Below are 25,215 nucleotides of genomic sequence, written 5' to 3'. Positions count from 1 at the left end.
AACAAACATTCAATCACATCATGTCCTTCCTCGATTCGAAAAGGATTTCACAGGAGTCGTATAACTCGCAAATCACAACCACTGTCCCTAAGATGACTTCTGATGAAGTCTTCAGTAAATCAAGACATAATAGATCAATCAATCCATCTAATAGCACATTGAAAGAAACAATAACATCACAGAATGGTAGATGGGAGAATGAAACAGGCAAGAGATCCTACATACCACTTGTCATCCCGCAAAGGAAGCTACAAGTGTACAAGGTAAGGGATGGAAACATGGCGTAACTGTATCGAGATTTTCACCACTAGAATCTGGATTTGCAATCGAAGTTCAAAGAAGAACCATTATTGAATATAAAAGCGAACACCTTGGCTGCTTGCCAACCATCCTAGCTCAAAAAAGTGTTTATCCGTAGATTTCAAACCCTGTTCAGCTAACAAAAAAAGCTAAAGGCAATTTCAATGTCGTATAAACATCAATAGAATTCAATAATTCGCTCTGGAACTCCGTTTTCTCAAAAACATTGATAAACGAAATATGTGCAAGTCAGTGACAACATTTATCATGTCAGCAAAATCAAGAAGACGTAAGAGAATTGCAAGGAAAGAGGCACAGTTGCTATCTTTATGCACATAGCAAGAAGACAGTCAAAAACGCTCAACCAGCAAGTATGCCAACACTACTTGGTGAATAAAAGAAGCTAAAATGCTAGATCTAATAAGGTTTATAAGGTGATCTAGCACAATACTAGGGTGAATGATATTAAGCAGTTAGATGGAAAGGCCGGTGGGAAAGTTTTGAATGTAAGCCTAAATATCAAGGAACACAGCATAAGACGACCAAAGAGTTCAATCAAATGCTGTCAGATTGAATAAATTCAGCCTCAAAAAAAAAAAACCAAGCATGGTGCAAAGGCATTATAAGTACCTGGAAACCTAAGAACTAGCTTCATAAAAACATGATATTAATCCATTTCGCAAAAGCTGATGAACATGTAACAACTGCATAAGCATGTTTTGCAATAATAGGAAAGATTATTAAATAACCTTAGGCATGTTAAAAATAAGATAGCATTGAAAAACTTAAAACCAGCAGAATCCATTCCAAAATTCTCAAGTAAAATTAATTAAGGTAGTAAATTGAAATGATAACAAAAAAATAAACAAACAAAAACAAACATGTCGCACTTCCTATCCTGCAAAGGCAAATTATCCGGTAATGCGAAAAAAAGAGATCCATCGAATTTCTGAAACATGATTTCACTTGCATGCTACACCTGCTTCAGCAGCCCTTCGAGGTGTGCTTTTTCTCCTGCTCCCATTATGCCGGAATCCATTAGACTTGACTGAATCATCATTGCCAGATCTGGCTCCACTACCATTTTCCTCCTTCACTGTGTCTGTCTTCTCTTTTGCTTGTGAGTTTCGCTTCCGCTTTTTCCCATTCTCTGCACCAGTGGCACCAGTGGGGCTTTTCACTTCTTTGCCGCTTGATAGAACTGTTTTTCCACTTTCAGCATCTTCCTCCTCTATCTTTTCAGCATCTTCGTCATCAATCTCATCTTTCAATGGTTTCTGAGGTCTTCCTCTTCGCTTCTGCACAGGGATTTTCTCTTCTTCACCACTTCCAGTATCATCATGATTGCTAGCAGTCATTTTTTTCCCCTTTCCCCTACCTCTACCCATAACTCTATAATCCCACAAAAGGAATGCTCATACAGTTAGAGAGTAAGTCTGCCAAACATAGGAACAAATGCAATGAATTAGCTAAATCGGAAAGTACGCAATAAATTAAAAGAAACTATAGTCAACACACTATCTTGATCCCGTAATGTTTAAACCCGCAATGTGGAGAGGCTGTTTATGTGGTTTGAACCCATGGCCCCTTTAAGGTGAAGCGACTGTAACACTAGAATAGGCTTGCCTTTAAAACTGTACAATGGAGTGGAATTAATAAAAATTGAATATTTCTCCTAAATAAAACATCGTTCGGTAAATCTACAAGCCATGCAAATAATTTTTTAGGTGTCAAATAATTCAACAAAAACTTGGCAAAGGCACTCCATTTCCATAAACATTTAGACTCGGGAAAGTCTAGATCAATCACAAAAGATCACACGTCGAAACCTATGGAAGTTAGAACTTATAAATGCGCTGATGCAGGAACGAAAAAATTAGGATCACTAATAATGACATGGTTACATATTGTGGAAATAGCAGTATCACTTCGGCAATCCACGTATAGGAATGAGAATTTTCCCATGCTGAGTCCACTTTTGATGTTTATAAACACAGTACACTAAAACAACAGTCAAAGAATCATGGATAAGAAAAATCAGGCTTAATTACTAAGCAGTGAAAGCATCATCCATGCATCTTTAAACTGAGTACGGATGTTAAGGAAAACAATTCAAATCGCAGTTTTCTATCCGTTTAGTAGTTATAAGAAAGCTTTTTACCAGGGAATCAATAAACTACACTAACCTAATACCCTGAGGGAATGAAATGTGTAACCAAACCTTATGCGACTTTTAGCCCAAAACAAATGAAATTCAATTGATTTTCCTCACAACAGTTGAAATCCCTAGACAGACTTGGATTAAGGAAGGTCGATAAATGGAGACAAGAAATTATGATTTTGTGGAACCTCAATAGGCAATAGCTCAAGAAAACCTAAATTTCATAAACTTTCACCAATAACACACAACCTCCTCAAACCCCCCCAGTAAATAAGATCCAAAATAAGTATGAGCAACAGACTTGTGGAGACGATGAAATCATTAAAACTCGACATTTCGTCAACATAAACACAATAAGCTAGCTAACCCCAAACCTCCAAATATTGAAATACAAAACATACACTTGATAAACACATCTGAGTTATCGAAAAATTCAGAGAACAAAAGAGACAGAGGGGGAGGAAATAAAACTCACCTTGTATAAAACAAAGTAACTTTGAATCATCAACAAAAAACCCATTGCTTTAAATCATCCAAACCAAACAATAAACTCAAAAGGGACGACCAACCAGATGGGTTTTCCATTATCAGTGGATTTGTGCAGTAAACATTAGTAAAAGCATATAAAAACGAAGAGTTTCAAGGCCAAAACTTGGATATGAAGAAGAAACCTTTGATGCCCAGATCAAGAAATAGAGATTCGAAAAGGTTCAAGGATTGATAGACAAGGCACAAGAGGTGTGGCCCCCAGAAAACATGGCCAAATGAAACACAGAGTTAAAGAGGGAGAGAGAAAGAGGAAGCTGAGAAGCGTGAAGAGATATTTGTTGATTGGCTCCTCTCTAGTCTGCGCGACTCTGTATACCGTTGTGTAATCTGTGGGTGCATGGGGTGTAATAAAGTGGATGTTGAAGGCTATTTTGGCAACTGAACGGAATTTATCAAGTAGAGAGGGGCAGGGAGACCTCATCTCATGCACGCGGTGGAAGCCCGTGTTGGCTTTTGACTTTCAACTACACTTAAGTTTGACCACTCAATGTATTTTTCAATCCAGTGTAGGGTAGCTTACACGAGCATATTTGTTTTGAAGTAGAGTACAAGCTTGGGGTAATTTTTAACCATATTTTCTTTGTTTCTCTTTTTCTTTAGTGATGCCACTTTTATTTTTGTAAAGTATTCCTCCTCTATAAATATTACAAAAAGAAGAGCCAATTGTGTGCATAAAAAATGCTACAATAAACGTGGATTATAAAAAATTTATTCATTTATTTGTGTGATTGAGTTTCAATGGTCTGAAATTTTTAAAATAAACAAAGATAGATAGTTTGATTTCCACATAAGGAAATGAAATGAAGAATGTGCTCTATCTTCGTTCAATTCAAATAGATTCTAATATGTTAAGCTAGAAAGAGTAACATAAATCCGTCTCTACTTATTGTCTTTGCAAAGAATATGCACCCCATTTTTAACTAAGTACACACTACTCTAGTATATTTTTGAAAGATTAATGAGGTGTGTTTAGTTACAAAAAATTAACCCCTATCATAATGACGTGACGTCTCGAGTTTTTTTTTTTTTAAATCCTAAATTATGATCTCGAATCCGTATGGATGAAACTGAAACATTTTAAAAAAAAATAGAGAGTCAGTCACAGAGAGGGTTGTCTTAATGTCTTGTAACTGCACTTATCTACAAACCTAAGTATAATGCATGGCATGCATTATAGTTCGCAGTCGTTAGAAATCTAAAGGAGTGTCTTTTGCAGTTTCAGTTTGATTTGATATTTGAACCCTAACAGCTATTTTAAGGTCAAGAATCGCTTTTTGATTTGATTTAGATAATAGCACTTTTAATTGTAAAATCTGCTTTGAATAAAAATCATTTATTTTTTCTTTTTTTTTTAAAGATAACACAAAGCAAGAAAAAATCGCTCTTTTATCCAGTAAGGACCACAAACTTTAACTCAAATCGTTTGACAATTAGGTGGAAAATTTACGTAATGGATGACAACTACAAACCCTATATGATTTTGAAATTAGTGTCTTTTTTACAAAATCCAAGTACACTTGTATCTTACAATTTCTATATACTTCCATCCTGACTTGCAATCCAAGCTTTTTTATTTTGCTGTAAACCATTTGTGGACTGGACCCATCTTCTGTAACATTATATTGATTCAACGCAGGTAGCTTCGATCCTGCCTGATAGTGATATATATATATATATATATATAGCCAGTAAATTATTTAAGATAAACAATATATCTCTAAGGGATTGGAAAACAGATGATGGATGCTTAATTAATTTGTTCATATAATTATACACCATATTAAATTAGACAGTCCAGCTGCCAGTAAGTGGTAGCCGTAGTCAGTACGTATTAGCTTGCTGTAGGCCATAATAGTTCCTCTTCATTATAATACAATAACGGCAATATGAAAGATTATACTATAACTAAAAGAAGTCGTCCATATATATAGAGATGGTTCTACGGATATCCAAAGTAGGAACGAGATGGATTTTGTGTCTTCGATTCCTAGGCGTAAGGGTTCTTCTCCTGTTGTCGTCTATTGGTACTAGTGGAGGAGGGTTGACTTGCAGATTACAATCATTACAAGAGGTACGTACCATTGGACAAGTTAATTTAGATTTTTCATTATTTTATTCGGCATCCACCATGTTCTTCTCCACCAACCAACTATATGTGTATGCACGAAGCAACATGTGGTAATCGATCTAAACAGAATATATATGATGATATATATTAGCCCTAAGTAGTAGTCAAAAGACAATCAATTATATTATAAACTCAAAATCATCAAAGTACCAGCTTGGGCTTGGGATATATACAACAATTAAGCCCGAGTACAGTATATATAGCTTTCCTTCAACCACCAACATCTACTATACAGGCTGAAGTAAACACCAGAAAAACACGAGTAGTTTATAGAAGTACAACATCAGAGAATACAACTAGTTTATAAAAGTTTCGGGACTTCTATTAATTACAGTATAAAAGCAAACGAGAAGCGACATTCACTGCCCAAGAAGAGATTAATCAAGAGAGAATTCACCTCCGTAAATCTAGCCCAAGATCGAGTGAAATGATTTCCTAATTGATTCGGCTACTATAACCTCCACCCAGGTATAATTATTGTAACTTAATTGAGCTTCGGATATCCCTCTAAACACACCTCGGGGACTCCATAGCTCACACTACCAACACTTCCTAATCTCTATCTCGACTACTAATAGGTCGGCAAGACCGAATAACCGGAAGACTTGAGCAGTCTATGAACCGGTTTGATTTTGAACGTCATCGCCCAATAACAATAACATTAGGAAATAATCAATTAATTCAAGCGGACTAAATTTGGACCCTCTATGTTGATTCAAAACGGAAGGAAAGGAAGAGTCATTGGAGCCGATGACGTGGCACGCAATTTTTTGCGCTAAAATCCCATCGGGCTTCAAGTTTTATTGACCTTGTACTAAGAGCCCATTTCATTCAAAAGCCCTAATTTCCGACTGATGACGTTCAACCCAACAACTTTCAAGGCCCAGAAACCCAATCACCCTCAGATCCCCTGTTTTGTCAGACTTACGGAGTCTTTGATTAGGAAAAAGAAGCGAAGTTGGTTGAAGAAAAAAGTGACTCCATGGAAGAAATACCAGGTTAGTGTCAGTATGATTTGGTTTTCTCAAGCTAGCTAGTTTACCTGCTTAGCGGCAATAAATCATACAACTGTTGAGCTAACCAGAAAACCACCATGAGAATAAGGTGGCAATGGAATATTTTATCTGCAAGCATTCCCACTCATTCTCTCTCCCAAGATCTAGGCTTTATTTATGTAATGAGCTCTAAAAGAATAGTCAAATGGTTTAGGTCTTTGTTTATAGTATTTGACTTCAGGAGCAATCTGTCATTCCAACCTGGTCTTTCTACGCTGCCAAAGAAACAAGTGTCTTTGATGACCAAGTCTTGTGCCATTGATGCCTCCTCTGTTCTGTTTTCCTGCACATCAGGCTCTTGTGCTTTTGTATTATTAATTTTCTAGAGTTCGTTCTTCCTGAGTTTCTAGTTTGTGCTGACCCAAATCAGATCCACTTTTCTTTTTTACATGTTAAGGATACAGTGGTTAGTTCCATTACCAGTTTTCGTGTCAAGTCCTGCACAATGAAGAGAGTTCAAATAGTCTAACCCATTTGATTAATCTGAGACCAAAACTCTGATAAAAATAAAACATTTGTATTCTTGGCATTTTGTTTAGAATATGTAATTTGAGAAAATATTTTTCTGGCTCTTGATTTGTGAACTGGAATGTAGCTTTTAACATGATGACCTCTGTATACATAATCAACAGCAGGAATTACATAATGGAACTTATCAGTTAAACTTATTTATTGTTTCATATATATATGTATATCATTGCTTGCTGGTCTCCGCACAAATTGTGCATAGAATTGAACTTTTCACAGGTTCTAAGAGCTCAAAAAGGATGGCAATGTGGAGGACTTTGTAGCATGGAGAAACGATGTTGGTTCTGGAGGAAGAGAAACGTCGACCGCCCCTTCTAGCATCTGTGTGACTTTCTTCATGGTAGGTCTTTGTGACGGATCCTCCTGAGTACACCATATTGCAATCATCAGAAACTTCTTTACCCTTTCTAAGTCATCCATTGCCTCCTCGTCATTCTCTACTAACATATGCAGCTTCCTTTCCTTATAGCAATCACAAGCCCAATCAGCAAGTATCATCTGGTCCTCATTCTCCAAATCCTGCTCAAAACTCTTTCTGCAGCAGACAAGCTCTAGCAACAACACACCGAAACTGTAAACATCTACTTTTGCTGTTATAGGCAAACTTCTGAACCATTCTGGTGCGACATAACCCTTGGTTCCTCTGATTGCAGTCATCGTTTGTGACTGGTCTTTCTTCAGAAGTTTGGCTAGCCCAAAGTCGGATATCTTTGTTGTAAGAGAGTCATCTATAAGGATGTTCTGTGGCTTGATGTCACAGTGTATGATCTGAGAGCTACATTCTTCGTGCAGGTAAAGGAGGCCCCTTGCGATACCTAAAGCAAAATTGAGTCTTTTGTACCAATTAGGCCTTGTAGGACCAAACAGGAAGTTTGCCAAAGAGCCATTGCTCATGAATTCATATACCAGAAGACGATGTTGTCCCTCGTTGCAATATCCTATCAGATGGACTAAATTCTTGTGGTTAGTTGCTCCAATGGTATTAACTTCTGCTTTAAACTCCAGCTCACCTTCTCCCACCATCTTCTCTAGTTTCTTAACTGCAATAGGTCTTCCATTATCAAGTGCTAAAACTCCTTTATAAACAGTCCCATAAGTTCCCCTGCCCAGGACTTCCTTGAATCCACTTGTTGCGTCTTCTAGCTCCTCGTACGAGAAACTTCTTGAGTTCGTGTCTTGCATGACTTTGTATGGCTCAAACCTTTTTGTGTTTCTTTTACGGAAAATGAATAGAAAGGCCGCTCCAAGTAACACAATGACCGATCCACCAAGAAGAACTGATCCTACTAGTACTAGTGTCGTTTGATCTTTATTCTTGGAAGCAATGGATGAAGTGGTGTCATATTTTCTCACTTTTATAAGGGCTTTGCCTCCGATGCTTTGATTAAGCCTTCCATTGGACAGTGGGATTCTCTTTTTCCAGCAATTCTGATTTCGAAAGATGGCAGCAGCACAATAACAATCCGTCAAGCAAGCCCCTCTACACCAATCCTCATTCACTGGCTCAAAATGTTCATAGTCAGACAGTGGCCAATCCGTGTTGGGCAATTCTGCAAAGTAGAAAGCATTTGTTTCTTGTGATGATTCATCGCATTTTTGTGAAAGGAATTCCTGCATACAACCCTTCCTCTCGTCGTTGGGATCCAAGAAGGCGTATCCTGGTGGGCACCGGCAGCTTGGATTCTGATCGTCACCCATGCTGCAGTAGCTATTGAAACCACAAGCTCCACTCCCTGTATCTGCCCCGATTCTCAAGCAGATATTTGATGGCATGAAGAACCAAGTCCTCCAGCCGCTCGGCATTCCATTTCTCTTTGGGTAGACATACTGCCTGAAAACCCCATCATAACCAACAACGGCCCTCTGGTAGTACTCTTGCACTGATACTGGATTCGATGATACCATATTAAGAATGGTTCCATTTTTTGCTATGAGGTATATATAACCAGACTGATTGAATATCACCTGAAAACCACTGCCTATAGAAGTTTGAGTTGACCAATATGCGCTGTTATGAGTATCTAATGGGAAGTTTAAGGTGTACATGACGAGATTCCCATCATTTTGGAGGATAAATTTGAACCTTCCTTGCGAATAATTTGTCTCCGTGTAACGAGAAATGAGTTGGCTGTCTTGATTGAAAGTCTGTGTTGGCAATATTGTGTCAGTTGGTTCATCAAAGCTCTCCCACAAATTGACAGAATCCTGTCTTGCCAGTACAAAGTTTCCAGTGTCTAGCATGGCCGCATAGGCAGCCTCGTTTATTGCAGAATCGACACTCCACATCTGTCCGCCTTGTGGATCACTGAGCACCAGCCTCCCATCTGTGGTAAGGTCAACTTTGGATCCTTTTTGTGCTAGTGTGTCTCTGTTGGCTGACCAGACAATGGTTTTTTCTGGTATGTTGTTGAACCAGATGGATAGTAAGTAGCCATCATTTCCAATTTGTTGAAAACCAAAAGCAAAGTCACCGGCCGGTGATCCCCAATAAGTGTCATCGTTCCCTGCAGTGAGGGATGTGGCCAAAGATATGTTTGTATTACTTTGAGCTTTGGCTGAAATGGTAAGCAACAGAAGCAATAAGCATAAAGATTGCAGTAATGCAAAGGCCATGGTGAAGCAAAAGATTTCCTTGAATTGAAAGCATCCACCAAAATAAAATCCTTTGTAGTTGGTGTGTGGGTGGTTGGTTGACTTGGTTCTTGTGCTTATATTGACAAGTCAAAATTTCCATTGTAGATGATGGAAAAACAGGACATTTGACTTTATTTACATCTTTTAACGTTGCATGCATTTCTTACCAATATGTGTTTACCGTTTACTCCTCTGCCGGCCAACCTAAACTGAAAAGAAAGATATACACACAGATAAACTGTAAGGTCATATTCATCCCAATTGTTCCATTCCTGTTAGTATTAATATATATCAGCTGCAAAACAAGATCAGGTACAAGAAGCTTATGTTGAAACTTCGTTTGTTTCTGCAGATAAAATTCTTTCTTGATGTTTTTATTCTTTTGTCGTTTAAAATTCCAAGAGAAAGTTCCACTCCACCAAAGGTTTTCTTGATAATTATAACCTAAAAGCTTTTGCTTGCTTTGACAACGTATGAGTCATGGCAAAAACTTAGAATAATCGATGTGTCAAATTCCTTGCCTTAATAATGTGCCTCAAGAGTCAAGGCTCCATCGGTGACTTGGAAACTTCGCATCGATAACTTGGGGTGCTCTCTGGGGATGACAGTGATAGTATAGGGTAATTATTTTTTTAAAATTTGGTTGTTTTTGACATTCCTAAAGTGTATATAAACTTAAAATTTTCTATATATTTTTTGATATAAATTTAATTTTTGTTTGGGATAAAAAAATACGGTTGAAAAATTCCATCAAAACAAATTCATAAATTTTAATTTTTTTTAATATGAGTGTAATAAAAGTACAGGGTTTAGGGTTACACTCATATTAAAAAAAATTACAGGGTTTAAATTCCTAAACCCTGTACAGGGCTTCTAAATCTGTTCTTACATTCCTTCTCTTCTTCCTCCTACTTCCATTATTTGCCATCAGCCAAAACAATGGAACTACTATCAGCACTAACCAGTCCCTCACTGCAGCTGAAGATTCAACACCATGGCTTTCGCCTTCCGGTGAGTTCGCACTCGGATTCCACCAGCTCGACACCAATAATCTCTTCTTGCTTGCAATCTGGTATAGTGAAACGCCACTTATGACTTATCATAAAACCATGAATTATTTAATAATTTAATAATTCTTTACTCAATAATGATATTTAATTATTAGGTATTATAAAATACCCAGCAGAACCATAGTCTGGTATGCAAATGGAGATAAACCTGCACCCAGAGGGTCCAAAGTAGAGTTCACCACGGACCGTGGGCTCGTACTTGATGACCCAGATGGGAACGAGATTTGGAGAACTAATTTCAGTTCAAGTGTAGCTGCCAATGGTGTTTTTACTGACAGAGGCAACCTTGTGATTGGAAGTAGAAATTCTGAAACTTTGTGGGAGAGCTTTGATCATCCAACAGACACATTGTTGCCAACACAGGTAATGGATAGAGGAGGAGTGGTTTCTTCCCGGCAAACGGAGACCGACTTCTCCAGAGGAAGGTTTCGGTTTCAGTTGCTGGAAGATGGCAATGCTGTACTTAACACCATAAGCTTGGAGACTGGCTTTGATTATGATGCTTACTTTTGGAGTAACACTGTCAACATTGACTCATCAGTTGCAGGTTTTCATGTAGTCTTCAACGAATCCGGATTGTTGTATGTTTTGAGGGCTAATGGCAGTAGAGTTAATTTCTTAACAGGGGACATACCTTCTACTGAGGACTACTATCACAGAGCAACTCCCAGTTTTGATGGTGTTTTCACTCAGTATTATCACCAAAAATCCTTTTCTGGTAATCCAAGTTGGTCTGTCGTGCAATGGGTACCGGAAAACATTTGTTTGTCTATATTTGCTGAATTAGGTGCTGGGGCTTGTGGCTTTAACAGTATATGCAGAATCACTGAAAGCAAGAGACCAGCTTGTAAGTGTCCTCCAGGGCACTCTTTACTTGATCCAAATGATGCTTATGGGAGCTGCAAACCAGATTTCATTCAGGGTTGTGAACAAGATAATTCAAGCTCTGCAGGAAATCTATATTTTGAGGAGGTCCAACACGTTGATTTTCCGGTCTCTGATTATGAGAGGCTTGAACCTTCCACTATTGAGATGTGCAGATCATCTTGTCTGAATGATTGTATATGTGCTGTTGCTGTGTTCGGCGGTAGCACCTGTTGGAAGAAGAAGCTACCTCTCTCAAATGGCAGAGTTGACAGTGGTGATAACTGCAAGGCTTTAATCAAAATCAGGACATCCAATGGAGATGAGGAAAGGAAGAATGCAAAGAACATATTGATTGTGATAGTGTCAGTGCTCTTTGGTGGCTCTTTCATTGCCAACATTGCATTAGCAAGTTGTATTGGTTTCCTTGTTATCAATCAGAGCAAATTCAAAAAACCAGACCGAGGTGAAAGTCTTTGCCGTGTAAATTTACACTGCTTTACTTACAAAGACCTTGTAGAAGCTACAAATGGGTTTAAGGAAGAACTAGGAAGAGGAGGTTTTGGCACTGTGTTCAAAGGCTTTATCGGAACAAGTTCCAGTAATGTGATCGCAGTTAGGGGTGTCCACAACCGATCCGCAACCGAGAAACCGATCCGTAACCGTGGTTATTCGATTTTCGGATATGGTTTTTCAGTTACGGTTTCGGATATGGTTATGATTTTAGTAAATGTTTGGATATTTTTGCGGTTATGGTTTTTTCGGTTATGGTTATGGTTATAACCGAAAAAACCAAATAATATTAATATATATATATATTGGAATATGAGATGAGACTATGGGAGGCAAAGTAGTATTTGTAAAACTCTGATTATATCTTCATAACAAATTATAAATTTAGATACCAATTAACCTAATCATTACACAAATTATAAATTAAGATTGATTAGTTGAAACTCATGGTGGCCTTATCATTTTAAAATTCATATAAATTAAGATTGATTATTGCTAAAGTGAAAGTGGGCAGACATTTTCATGGCTATTTTCTCACTCTATTTGAGATTTATTCATACGTTTTCATTTCTTCAAAAACCGAAAACCGATCTGATCCGAGCCGAAAAATATGGTTATTTCGGTTATGGTTATCCGAACATAATGGTTCGGTTATGGATTCTAAAATATCATAACCGAATCACTTCGGACATTTCGGTTATGGTTAAAAACCGAACCGAAAACCGAATGGACACCCCTAGTCGTAGTGCAGAGGCTAGACCGAGTCTTTCAGGATGGAGAGAAGGAATTCAAAGCTGAAGTGAACGTAATCGGGCAAACACATCACAAAAATCTTGTTAGGCTGATTGGATATTGTCATGATGGACAACATACGTTGCTGGTGTACGAGTTCTTGAGTAATGAAACCTTATCGAGCTTCCTCTTTCAATCAAAACCAAAACCGAATTGGAACGTAAGGACTCGTATTGCATTTGGGATTGCGAGAGGACTTTTAAATCTGCACGAAGAATGTAGTACCCAGATCATCCTCTGCGATATAAAGCCTCAAAACATACTTCTCGACCTCAAAACATACTTCTCGACGATCATTACGATGCTCGGATATCCGACTTTGGAGTAGCAAAGCCGTTGATGATTGATCAGAGCCACACTCACACAGGAATCAGAGGAACAAAAGGGTATCTTGCGCCTGAATGGTTCAGGAACATGCCTATAACAGTGAAGGTTGATGTGTATAGCTATGGAGTTAATGCTCCTGGAGATCATATGCTGCAGAAGAAGCGTAGAGAAGAATTTCAATGAAGAAGAAAAGGTAATTTTGACCGAATGGGCTTATGACTGCTACAGAGAAGGACTATTGGATGCTCTTGTAGAAGATGATGCAGAAGCCATTAATGAGATGGAGAAGCTGAAGAGGCTTGTCAAAGTTGGCATTTGGTGTATTCAAGAAGACCCTCCTCTAAGGCCAACTATGAGAAAGGTATTACAGGTGCTTGAGGGAGTTGTGGAGGTACCTGAACCACCATGTCCTAGCCCTTTCAGTATAACTAGCATCACGCTGCACCGATGGCGCAGCTCAATGCGCTGAAGAATATCAGGCATTGAAGTTAATCACTATAATTACTTGATTCTCCTTCATAATTGTAAACACTTGATTGCAAGTGCAACCATATATATATAGTTACTCACATGTATTATATATATAATCATTTATCGGTTCTTTTTCGAAACTTACAGACATTTCCATAATCAGCATCTCTCCTTTCCCCATAAGTAATGATCATCTCCATAGTTGATTCTACAATTTTTGCTATGGAGTCCCATATCCTTAGAACTTGGCCCTTGATGATCTTGCACAGGGCTGTTGCTTTTCACACTCAGACAATAGGCTCCATTCCATTTCCTGACATTTTGAACCTGTCAAATTTAAGATGAAATTAAGTGAGGAATATGATTGCAAATGTCCAGAGAAATGATGACAAAGCAACTGTAATGTCCACTTTCTTTATCGTGTTTTACCTTCTCGAATGATTTGGAAAATCCCAAGAAAACGATAACAACAATAAAAACAATGACAGCTCAAATGCTCAAAGCTTGGTCTGTTTTTTCTTTTTTCTTTTTCGTGTCTGTCCTTCATGTCGTAGCTCATAAAAACAATAACTTGTATCCATCTTGTTATTAATTGACAATTGCTCCCTTCTGTTTGTTTTCCAGATTCTTTCTCTTTGGGTTCTGTGAAAATCACGGTTTTTCTTTAACTTCCAAAGTCTTGGTTTTTCAATTTCGGTAGCTTAGTATTAAGGTTTAGGTGAGAACCCTAATCCTGAGGACAGGTCTCTTTCCGAAACACGCGAGTACTTCCTTTGTTTTTCCCTCTCTCTTCGATTTCTGCTTTAACCTCTATGTCTATCTGTTTGGTTTCCTCTCCTCCTTTTCATCTACTTCCTTCTCTTTTCTATAATTTGATCCCGCCCTCCCTACTCTCTCTCCCCTCCCCTTCTTGTTCTTCTATGTTTTTTACCCTGTAAAATTTTCTAATTTACTTCTCTCTTTTTTGCTTGTTACCTTCTCTTTTTTAATCGAATCTCTCACCCCAGCTTTCCTCCTCTCTTTTCTTTCTCTCCCCCTCTCCCCAGTCTTCCTTTGTATTTTGTGCTCTATAAATTTTCCACTTACCTGCTATGTCTCCTTTTTCTTGTTTCCATCACTTCTTTTCTAAAGTTTGTAACCATGTACAACTATAAAATTAATTTATCATTACCTATGCAAATGGGAATCATGTTGCAGTAGCGTGGTCCAAATGAGGAAACAAAAACAGAATCAAAACAACTAATTCATATATCATCAACTCACTGAATATTTTCTAGTACTACCACGAATTCACTCGAAATCGTTCATCCCGTGCTTAAGCTTGAAGAAGGTGAAGACTCTTAAATTTTCTGCCTTCTCCTCATACAACTCCTTTACTCCATGAGGAGAAGTTGCTGAGAATGAAGACTTAACGATCCTATCATCGGCCCCCAAATAGTCTGCATTTTGTTGAGCTTTCAGGTGCCCATATCCATTCTCTGGTTCTAGATTTGACCTTGAAGTACAATCCGCCTAACTTGTCCAGTCTATAGTCTTTTTTCCCCTCTGTACATCATTCTAGTATTTTTTCATGTGTACAAAGGATGAAAACAAATAACGCAGCACCAAACCCATTCATATGAAAAAAGGATCTCATCTGTCAATGTTTAAGTTACCACTAATCATCAAAATCACTATTCATTTTCTCCCTTTGATTAAAGAACTTGAGACAAATAAGCCATAAAAGAGTATATTACCATATTCTAAGAATTACGCATGCTTGGTTAATAGAAACGTGACAAAAAAAATCTGAGATTTTGTCAGCTCCTAATGTTTATGCTAACGTTTAAGAATGCCATATTAACCAAGCATGCATAGAGTAAAAAGAGGACTGTATAAGAAGGTACCTTGATTACAATACCAAGGAGAGTATGTTAAAGCCAGATCTCTGTCTTGAATCTGTCTCGCAAATTCCCCCCCAGATTGACCATCTCCAGGCATACTGGCAGGAGTGAAAGAGCTGAACACAAAGATAATTTCTTTATTTGAATATTAAAAAAAATCTTCTACCCTCAAATCAACCAACTAACTATTGGGAAACTTATGTGTCAAATTTCTATGAACATTTACAGTATTGGTATTACATCAAAAGTTATCATTTGCATATAATCAAGTGCAAAAGGTATTCTATGCAATAACCATGCAGAAGGAAGTTTATTTTCAAAGAATGCTATCACTCATATTCCGTCTATGTCTGCTAAAGATGATTGTTTATTTAAAATGTAATATCAAGACTGTTTATCTTTGAATGTTGATGCAAGTAATCTAATTTTCTTTTATGAAGAAAGACTGCACTTTTTTCATTGGGAAGTAATCACTCACTAATTGAACAAACATTTCAAAATCACCATAATGTAACAAATTCAAAAATTCCCATAAAGTAGCAAATTCAAACATTCTAATCTATTTTTTTAAACTGTTGTAACCAATATTCACAGATGTACTAAAACTCTAATGTCTTTTACCTTGCTGTTGTAGCTTGATGTAAAAGGCAAGACATGGATTTCCCTTTTAAATATGAAAACCATTTCTCCTATAACTTTAGATGGGTTTTTTCTCCCCAATTGTTGACCATACTGCTGCACTTGTCTAGTCTATAGTCCATAATGATTGAATACCCTCATCTTTACTATAGAGTTGAACGATCAGTACTTAGTGTCACTATAGTGGCAATTATAAAACCGTTGATAGCGGTAATTTTTCTATCTATATCTGCGGTCTGCCGGACCACTATTAGCAATTATGGATTTCCTCATGTTTCCCTTAATATGGAGTGTCCCCCAAGCACTCATCATTGCAAAGCTCTTCACAGCATATCCGACTAATGGTGGGTTTGTAATTTAGGCGGAGCAGGCATTCAGGTCCTGTTCCGGATCCATGATGGGGTCCTGGAAGTTCTTGAGTGGTGTTATCCATACGGCAGCATTTCCTGTATTCTGTATTGACTACTTGGAGAAGTTGTTTCCTGTCTTTGAATCAGGCTGGCCTAGGAACATTGCATTGTTGATTTGAACTACATTAGTTTTCTCAACTATACTGGATTGGCTATAGTAGTCTATGTGGCAGTTTTCCTTGGTATTGTTTTTCTTTCACCTTTATAATCATGTCTATTATAGCAATCCCCAAGATTTGTTCACATAGATGGTTGAGTTTAGGCCAAAAAGGGGTGAAGAAAGATTGGACTTTGTTCTTCAATACCCTGTTTTGGATTTTGAACTTTTGGACAATGTTAGTACTTTGGCTGGAGAAGTTGAAAACCCCCAAAAAACAATTCCTATGGCTCTGTTTGTTGCTGTGATTTTTCACTTGTGTGGCTTTCTTGATTCCACTATTTGCATTAACTGGTGTTGTTTTGGTCTATCAGGGCAAATGGGAGACTGGGTTTTATGCTACGGCAGCAGAAATGATTGCTGGGAAGTGGCTTAAAATATGGATTGAAGTGGGTGTTGTGTTATATGCACTCACTACTAACAGTAAATACCTTTCCATAACCTAGTCTTTATTTCATGTTCTACAGTACCCAGCTCAGCACCTCCATAAAGAGCCCAAATGCTCACATTTGCAGTACTCTCAGACAAAGTAAATGCTGATGACTGCCAATTATACTGAGTCTGACGATATGAAAAGAGTCCAAAGCCATAGTAATCAAGACATACCTTTGAATTACACTCACAGAGATTGAAACTTCAATTGGTCAATCTTTTCAAAAGATTGAAACTTCGGGTACATTGTGAGGAACTTGGCGAACGCATCACGTAGTTCAGGTACCGAATCTTCATTGCTGAATGTCCGCTCCGCAGCCAAAGCCGTGGCTCGCAAGAACTCCCTCTGGACATGGAGCCTAGCGAGTGACAGTGACCAGCCAAATGGGTTTTTCTTGATTTGTCGATGTCTCAGGGTCTGTGTCTTGGGATTTTTTGAGAGACCCATCTTCAGGTGCCGCTTCAAGAGCTTCTCTGAGCATGTTCTCATGCAATTGATGAAGCATGGAGGGCTTTCGCTTGGGGTCCTCTGTCAACGCAGAACGATTTCGCCTTTTGGCTTGTCCATGATTAAAGATGGCGGCTGCTTGGAAGGCTAGAAATTGTTCTTAGAATCAGAGACGATGAAGTCTTCGAGTTTGTAGATGTCGGTGATGTAGAGAGAACAGATAGGGCATCGAGAGATTTCCTCACCGAGACGGAGATCTTCTCTGGTGATCTGGACGCTGTTAGAAGTCGTAGTAGTTGAACACGTGACCCCTCTCGGACACGTGTTAGTGATACGTTTCTTTATAAAAATTCAACCAACACAATATTCAATCAAAAACACGCGAGTATAAGATGGATGCCAACTCGCACGGATAACATTTGAGGACACTTGTCGGCAAACCAGGCTTACCTCATACAAGACATTTTTGAGCCTACTCGTGCAGCCCTACTTCATCAGAAGCCATTACCCACTCTTGATCAAGCTCTTGATGATTTTGTTTCTAAAGAAACACAGCTCTCAATCCATCAACCACGACATCTCGACACGGTACTTGCCACTCCTCAGGCACACCAAACAAAGAAAGCTGACACTTCTTCAAAGTGTCGATATTGTCATCTATCTGGTCATCTGATACTTACTTGTCCAACTAGCAAATGTCGCATTGTCGCAAAAATAGACCAAGACATTATGAACAAAATTGTCCCAGCAAAGGTGGATCAACTCAGGGCACTCCTTCCAGAACACATCTTTCCGCTACCACAACTGATCATATTGCACAGGAGAGTCATGAACATGTACCCACAACCATTCAACTGACCAGTGATCTTGAGTTACTACTTCGTCAATTTCTTTCTAACTCTGGTAACAATTCTATTTCAGCATCCACTACTGTGTCAGGTAAATCACCCTCATGGTTCTTTGACTCAGCATGTTGCAATCATATGACTGCTGACTCTACTCTTTTTACTTCCACACACTCTTCTTCTCATATACCGTTCATACAAACTGCCAATGGTTCAATGATAAAAATTCAACCAACACAATATTCAATCAAAAACACGCGAGTATAAGATGGATGCCAACTCGCCCGGATAACATTTGAGGACACGTGTCGGCAAGCTAGGCTTGCCTCACAGGTTTTAATATATAGTACAGATGACTACCGACCCTTTCAGTATAACTAGCACAACATGGCATGAACTTAATTTAGAGTAATGAGGTGTAAATGTGAGTAGGGGAAAACAAAAACAAAAGATAATTTATCAGGAATGTAGTGAATAGAAGAAAATAATACAATTTTTCCAAAAGATTAACTCTAAACAGAAAAACTGACGCATAAATTTATAACATAGTAATGAAATTGAATGTATTACATTCCATATCTTGTTACAATGATGACATCATAAGAGGTTAATATTCTGATTCTATAGTTATCATGCTTTTCTGACCAACTTATTTATTACTAATAGTATGTTAATTTGGGTCTTCATAATTTACTATCGACATAATATTTGGTTTAATTATATATGACCAACGTACATGCACTTTGATATCATATTTTGCTCAACACTATTCCTGAATCAACCATTTAAATAGAATCTGTTTAAATGAAAATAAGCAATCAACGAAATAGAATTACATGTATGAAATATTCATTTGATGTGAACTTGCAGATTTGTGAAGGAAGCCGACTATATCTGAACCTCCTATTGTTCAGTTTCTATTGTTACCCATCCAACATTTCCAATCCATTTTTTTTATACATTCATGAACGTCCCATGCAAATCTCCGGTAATTGTGTGGTTGAACTATATGTATCTATTTTCATTGACCTTTGATTTATCTATCGTTGAGCTGTATTTTAACACTTTCATTCATCAATCATTAATCTATATTTTTTATTCACATTTCAACCCAAGCAAATTATTACAATTCTCTTTCATATCATCAAAAGAAATTGTAACCCACCCCTAACGCAAATTATAGATTAATGAAAAAGGAACCAAGATAGAAACCCTTATTTAAATGAATATGAATATGAATTAGTGGGCTTGCCCGCTTGAGATCGTTTTCAAGCTTAAATTATCTGTTTAAGACAGGCTGACGGGTGGTTAAAGTTTTATTATTTTGGTCAACTTTTCGTTTTAGTTTGTTTTGTTTTAGTTAATGTCCTTGTTGGTCTTTTTACTTAATTAGGGTATCCTAGTGATTATTTAAGCTGCTGGTCGGTCGTTATTTGGATTATTATTGATGTTAATAAACTTTTTGATTTACAATCAGTTTTCCTTGATGGATTTCAAGTTTGTTCTTGAGGATTTACGTTTTTATTTCCGTTGATTGTTTCGTGCTGCGTCAAGATGATGGAAAAACAAGACATTTGACTTAACGTACATCTTTTAACGTTTTGCATGCATTTCTTACCAATATATGTTTACCGTTTACTCCTCTGCCGGCCAACCTAAACTGAAAAGAAAGATATACATATATACGTGTATATACACACAGATAAACTGTAAGATCATATTCATCCCAATTGTGTAATGTTTTTTTATATATATGTTGGTTAGGTTTATGTTCCATTCCTGTTAGTATTAATATATATCAGCTGCAAAACAAGATCGGGCACAAGAAGCTTATGTTGAAACTTCGTTTGTTTCTGCAGATAAAATTCTTTCTTGATGTTTTTATTCTTTTGTCGTTTAAAATTCCAAGAGAAAGTTCCACTCCACCAAAGGCTTTCTTGATAATTATAACCTAGGTTAGCTCTAAGAGCATCCACAATGGAATGATTTTAAAGTACTTGGGATGATACTTTCTTGATAAGTTAAGTGTTAGATGTTCACAATGGGTATAATAGAGTGTATTTCAAGTACTTGAAATGTTACTTTTTTGATAAGTATAGCGCTACATGCACACAATGGATAAAAAATGACACTTGAAAATTTAGTTATGGAAAAATGATACTTGAGAGTTTGAGTATGTATATAGTTGATGAATAGTGAGAAGAGATGATGAAAAGGAAGAGAGAGAAGATGAAAAGAAAGAGAGAGAAAATAGAGAAAATGAGTATGGAGTGTTGATGAATAGTGTATATTGTGGATTCACTCATCCAATTAAATCGTGCCACACAGGAGAGAGGAGAAGAGAGAGAATGATTTTGAAATACTGAATATTACAACGACCATTGTGGAAACAAACATGAGTGGTGATAAGTTCGTGATTGACGGGTTCAGTGGTTGGTTGTTGCTTTCTCCAGAGAAACTAGAAGTCTAGAAAGCAAGAAAGCTTGCTTTGACAACGTATGAGACATGGCAAAAACTTAGAATAATGGATGTGTCAAAATCCTTGCCTTAATAATGTGCCTCAAGAGTCAAGGCCCTTCGTTGACTTGGGGTCCTCTCTGGGAATGACAGTGATAGTATAGGGTAATTATTTTTTAAAATTTGGTTGTTTTTGACAATTCAATTCTGAAGTGTATATAAACTTAAAACTGTCTATATTTCTTTTGATATAAATTTAATTTTTGTTTGGGATAAAAAATATTGTTGAAAAATTCCATCAAAACAAAATCATAAATTTTAATTTTTTTTTTAATATGAGTGTAAAAAAAGTACATGGGTCTGCTATAATAGACCCAACTTGGTTTTTGGGGCTAGACCTTGAACATTCAATCAGGAGCTTGACATTAAAATGGGGCATTTCAATTTTTCTCACCAATAAGAGCTTACCATTAATGTTGTATTCAATTTTTCTCACCAATAAAATTCAAACATGTGAAATCTTCATTTCTCTCGTCCCTTCTTGTTAGTAAAATTCAAAGTTGTGAAGTCTCCAATTTGACGATTCAAATATTCGTTCTCGTCAATAAAATTGTAACTTCTGAAATCTCTAATTTGAAGATCCAAATATTCACAATTTCAAATATTTGGAGATCAGGGTTAATGTATAAAATAGGATTCGGAGTTTAGAGTTAATGTATAAATTTACAAACAAAAAAATGAGAAATATGTTCAGTTACTGAATTGAAAAGTTAGAACATAATCGATTTCAAACCTGAAAAATCTTTTATTGACGAAAAATTGTACTAACCTTACAAATCAGACCCCGCCTAGTCAATTATCTCTATAATTAATTTCTTCAATTTTTTGGGGAAGTGTCCCGGTCTAGTTTTCTCATTTGCAGCAGACTTTTCTCACATATAAACCAGAGGATGAGAACCGTGTTTCATACGCATTTGACCAAGTCTTACTGCTTTACCACCACTTGTTTTATTTCTGCTTGTAGAGTATATCTCTTCATTGATTGCATTCAGTTCTGCAAATTCTTAGTATCAATGGCTTCTAGATCTGTTCCTAAATTCCTCCTCTTCTTCCTCCTACTTCCATCATTTGCCATCAGCCAAAACAATGGAACTACTATCAGCACTAACCAGTCCTTCACTGCAGGTGAAGAGGCAACACCATGGCTTTCTCCTTCCAGAGATTTCGCACTCGGATTCCGTCAGCTCGACACCAATATTAATCTCTTCTTGCTTGCAATCTGGTATAGTGAAACGCCACTTATGACTTATCCTAAAACCATGAATTATTTAGTAATTATTTAATAATTCTTTACGCATTAATGATATTTAATTATTAGGTATTACAAAATACCCAGCAGAACCATAGTCTGGTATGCAAATGGAGATAAACCTGCACCCAGAGGGTCCAAAGTAGAGTTCACCACGGACCGTGGGCTCGTACTTGATAACCCAGATGGGAACGAGATTTGGAGAACTAATTTCAGTTCAAGTGTAGTTGCCAATGGTGTTTTTACTGACAGAGGCAACCTTGTGATTGGAAGTAGAAATTCTGAAACTTTGTGGGAGAGCTTTGATCATCCGACAGACACATTGTTGCCAACACAGGTAATGGATAGAGGAGGAGTGGTTTCTTCCAGGCGAACGGAGACCAACTTCTCCAGAGGAAGGTTTCGGTTTCAGTTGCTGGAAGATGGCAATGCTGTACTTAACACCATAAGCTTGGAGACTGGCTTTGATTATGATGCTTACTTTTGGAGTAACACTTTTAGCACTGACTCATCAGTTGCAGGTTTTCAAGTAGTCTTCAACGAATCCGGATTGTTGTATGTTTTGAGGGCTAATGGAAGTAGAGTTAATGTCTTAACGGGGGACATACCTTCTACTAAGGACTACTATCACAGAGCAACTCTCAGTTTTGATGGTGTTTTCACTCAGTATTATCACCCAAAAGCCTTTTCTGGTAATCCAAGTTGGTCTGTCGTGCAACGGGTACCGGAAAACATTTGTTTGGATATACGTGCTGAATTAGGTGCTGGGGCTTGTGGGTTTAACAGCATATGCAAAATCACTGAAAGCAAGAGACCAGCTTGTGAGTGTCCTCCAGGGCACTCTTTACTTGATCCAAATGATGCTTATGGGAGCTGCAAACCAGATTTCAGTCAGGGTTGTGAACAATATAATTCAAGTTCTGCAGGAGATCTATCTTTTGAGGAGGTACAACACGTCGATTGGCCGATCTCTGATTACGAGAGGCTTGACCCTTCCACTATTGAGATGTGCAGATCATCTTGTCTGAATGATTGTATATGTGCTGTTGCTATATTCAGAGGTAGCACCTGTTGGAAGAAGAAGCTACCTCTCTCAAATGGCAGAGTTAACAGTGATGATAACGGCATGGCTTTAATCAAAATCAGGAAATCCAATGAAGAGGAGAAGGAGAAGAAGAATGCAAAGAACATATTGATTGTGATAGTGTCAGTGCTCTTTGGTGGCTCTTTCATTGCCAACATTGCATTACTTGGAGCATGTTGTCTTGGTTTCCTTGTCATCAATCAGAGCAAATTCAAAAAACCAGACCAAGGTGAGAATCTTTGGCATGTAAATTTGCACTGCTTTACTTACAAAGACCTTATAGAAGCTACTAATGGGTTCAAGGAAGAAGTAGGAAGAGGAGCTTTTGGCACTGTGTTCAAAGGCTTTATCGGAACAAGTCCTAGTAGTGTGGTTGCAGTGAAGAGGCTAGACCGAGTCTTTCGGGATGGAGAGAAGGAATTCAAAGCTGAAGTGAATGTAATCGGGCAAACACATCACAAAAATCTTGTTAGACTGATTGGATATTGTGATGATGGACAACATAGGTTGCTGGTGTATGAGTTCTTGAGTAATGGAACCTTATCGAGCTTCCTCTTTGAATCAAAACCAAAACCGAATTGGAATTTAAGGATTCGTATTGCATTTGGAATTGCGAGAGGACTTTTATATCTGCACGAAGAATGTAATACCCAGATCATCCACTGCGATATAAAGCCTCAAAACATACTTCTCGACGATCATTACAATGCTCGGATATCCGACTTTGGATTAGCAAAGCTGTTGATGATTGATCAGAGCCACACTCACACAGCAATCAGAGGAACAAAAGGGTATGTTGCACCTGAATGGTTCAGGAACATGCCTATAACAGTGAAGGTTGATGTGTATAGCTATGGAGTTATGCTGCTGGAGATCATATGCTGCAGAAAAAGCGTAGAGAATGATTTTGATGATGGAGAAAAAGCAATTTTGACCGATTGGGCTTATGACTGCTACAGAGAAGGAATAGTGGATGCTCTTGTAGAAGATGATGCAGAGGCCATTAATGAGATGGAGAAGCTGAAGAGGCTCGTCAAGGTTGGCATTTGGTGCATTCAAGAAGACCCTTCTCTAAGGCCAACTATGAAAAAGGTATTACAGATGCTTGAAGGAGTTGTGGAAATACTTGAACCACCATGTCCTAGCCCTTTCAGTATGATGACTGCCGTAACTAGTTTATCTACTTAGTTGAAATTGTTCATGCAGTTTTTTTTTTTTTTTCGATTACGGCCATATTTGATAGAATTTAATTTGTCAAGTTGAATACTAGCTTATAAGTTGTGAAAAATAAGTTAGCTTAAGCAATGAAATAAGCGTGTTTGGTAAAGCTTATAGTAGACGCTAATTTATAAGATGTGAATAAGCTATCAGGTAGAATCAAAGCACAAAGCGTGTCAGGCGGCCATTTGGTCCAAGTAGTAAGTACATCATGCAGTCTGCAGTAGTTGCAGGCTTATTAGGGCATATTAACTCCAAAACAAAACAAGAAATTTCTCAGTTCATTAGGAACGTAACAGTCATATGTATCAGTTTATAGACAATCCTCGTACTTTCTTATTTCTTCTGTCATGCATAATTCATATAACAACACAGGCTCGGAAAACTTGTGAGAAAAAGGAACCATGAGAAGAAACCCTTATTTAAATGAATATGCGTAAGTGAGTGTTGACCTCAGACTTGAGATTTATGCATATTAAACAAGAAGAGCAATGTTAATCCTAAGAAATCTGGAATCAACCAGAAAACAGAGAAAATTTTCTTGATAGGAAAACCCTTCATATTCTCCGCAAGTGTTACTATCGTCTTCATCAATCATCAGGGGAATTCTTTGTAATATAAGGAAATAATTAATTCAAGGGAACTTTTGAAAATGTTGACCCTCTTCTCTATGTTGTCAAAATGGGAAGGGTAGGAAGAGTCGTATAAAAGAAATTGAGATCCAACTTGCCGTAAAAGCCCATTGGGCGTCAACATATCCAAGAGCCCTAATTTTCAATCCAACAAATTTTGAGGCACAGAAACCCAAGCACCGAACGCCTGTTTTTTTTTTTTTTTTTTCAGACTTGAAAGTATTTGATTTTTGATTGGAAAAATGAAGCGAAGTTGGGTGAAGAAAACGTGGACTCCATGGAAGAAAGACCAGAAATAATATGTTGATC

General features: G+C 37.6%; 3 protein-coding genes and 2 pseudogenes across 3 annotated transcripts; 3 read left to right on the top strand and 2 right to left on the bottom strand.

Annotated features, from left to right (window-relative positions):
• Positions 1-1,055: 1,055 nt before the first annotated feature.
• LOC120017262 lies at positions 1,056-3,356 on the bottom strand. Its single transcript, XM_038870427.1, has 2 exons — positions 2,937-3,356; positions 1,056-1,736 (listed from the first exon to the last, which is right to left on the bottom strand). The coding sequence occupies exon 2, from the start codon at positions 1,686-1,688 to the stop codon at positions 1,263-1,265; it is 426 nt and encodes a 141-aa protein (XP_038726355.1). The 5' UTR covers positions 1,689-1,736; positions 2,937-3,356; the 3' UTR covers positions 1,056-1,262.
• A 3,334-nt stretch (positions 3,357-6,690) lies between these two features.
• On the bottom strand, positions 6,691-9,527 carry LOC120017043 (G-type lectin S-receptor-like serine/threonine-protein kinase LECRK3). The gene has a single exon (XM_038870091.1). It carries the CDS (start codon positions 9,332-9,334, stop codon positions 6,944-6,946), a length of 2,391 nt encoding a protein of 796 aa, XP_038726019.1. The 5' UTR covers positions 9,335-9,527; the 3' UTR covers positions 6,691-6,943.
• A 685-nt stretch (positions 9,528-10,212) lies between these two features.
• On the top strand, positions 10,213-13,719 carry LOC119979925 (annotated as a pseudogene).
• Positions 13,720-16,128: 2,409 nt separating this feature from the next.
• Positions 16,129-17,075, top strand: LOC119979924 (annotated as a pseudogene).
• A 4,575-nt stretch (positions 17,076-21,650) lies between these two features.
• LOC120016292 (G-type lectin S-receptor-like serine/threonine-protein kinase LECRK3) lies at positions 21,651-24,482 on the top strand. The gene is made up of 2 exons (XM_038868991.1): positions 21,651-21,945; positions 22,042-24,482. The coding sequence occupies exons 1-2, from the start codon at positions 21,737-21,739 to the stop codon at positions 24,242-24,244; spliced, it is 2,412 nt and encodes an 803-aa protein (XP_038724919.1). The 5' UTR covers positions 21,651-21,736; the 3' UTR covers positions 24,245-24,482.
• The last annotated feature ends 733 nt before the right edge of the window (positions 24,483-25,215 follow it).

Source organism: Tripterygium wilfordii, chromosome 15 (genome assembly GCF_013401445.1).
Source record: "Tripterygium wilfordii isolate XIE 37 chromosome 15, ASM1340144v1, whole genome shotgun sequence".
Classification (NCBI taxonomy): domain Eukaryota; kingdom Viridiplantae; phylum Streptophyta; class Magnoliopsida; order Celastrales; family Celastraceae; genus Tripterygium; species Tripterygium wilfordii.
This window is presented reverse-complemented; position numbering and strand designations above follow the sequence as displayed.

Excerpts from the sequence above, each read along its gene's own strand:
- LOC120017262 (XM_038870427.1), bottom strand. The coding sequence starts at position 1,688 with ATGGGTAGAGGTAGGGGAAAGGGGAAAAAAATGACTGCTAGCAATCAT.
- LOC120016292 (XM_038868991.1), top strand. The coding sequence starts at position 21,737 with ATGGCTTCTAGATCTGTTCCTAAATTCCTCCTCTTCTTCCTCCTACTT. Across the intron at positions 21,946-22,041 it reads CTCTTCTTGCTTGCAATCTG|GTATTACAAAATACCCAGCA; the intron begins GTATAGTGAAAC and ends TTTAATTATTAG.
- LOC120017043 (XM_038870091.1), bottom strand. The coding sequence starts at position 9,334 with ATGGCCTTTGCATTACTGCAATCTTTATGCTTATTGCTTCTGTTGCTT.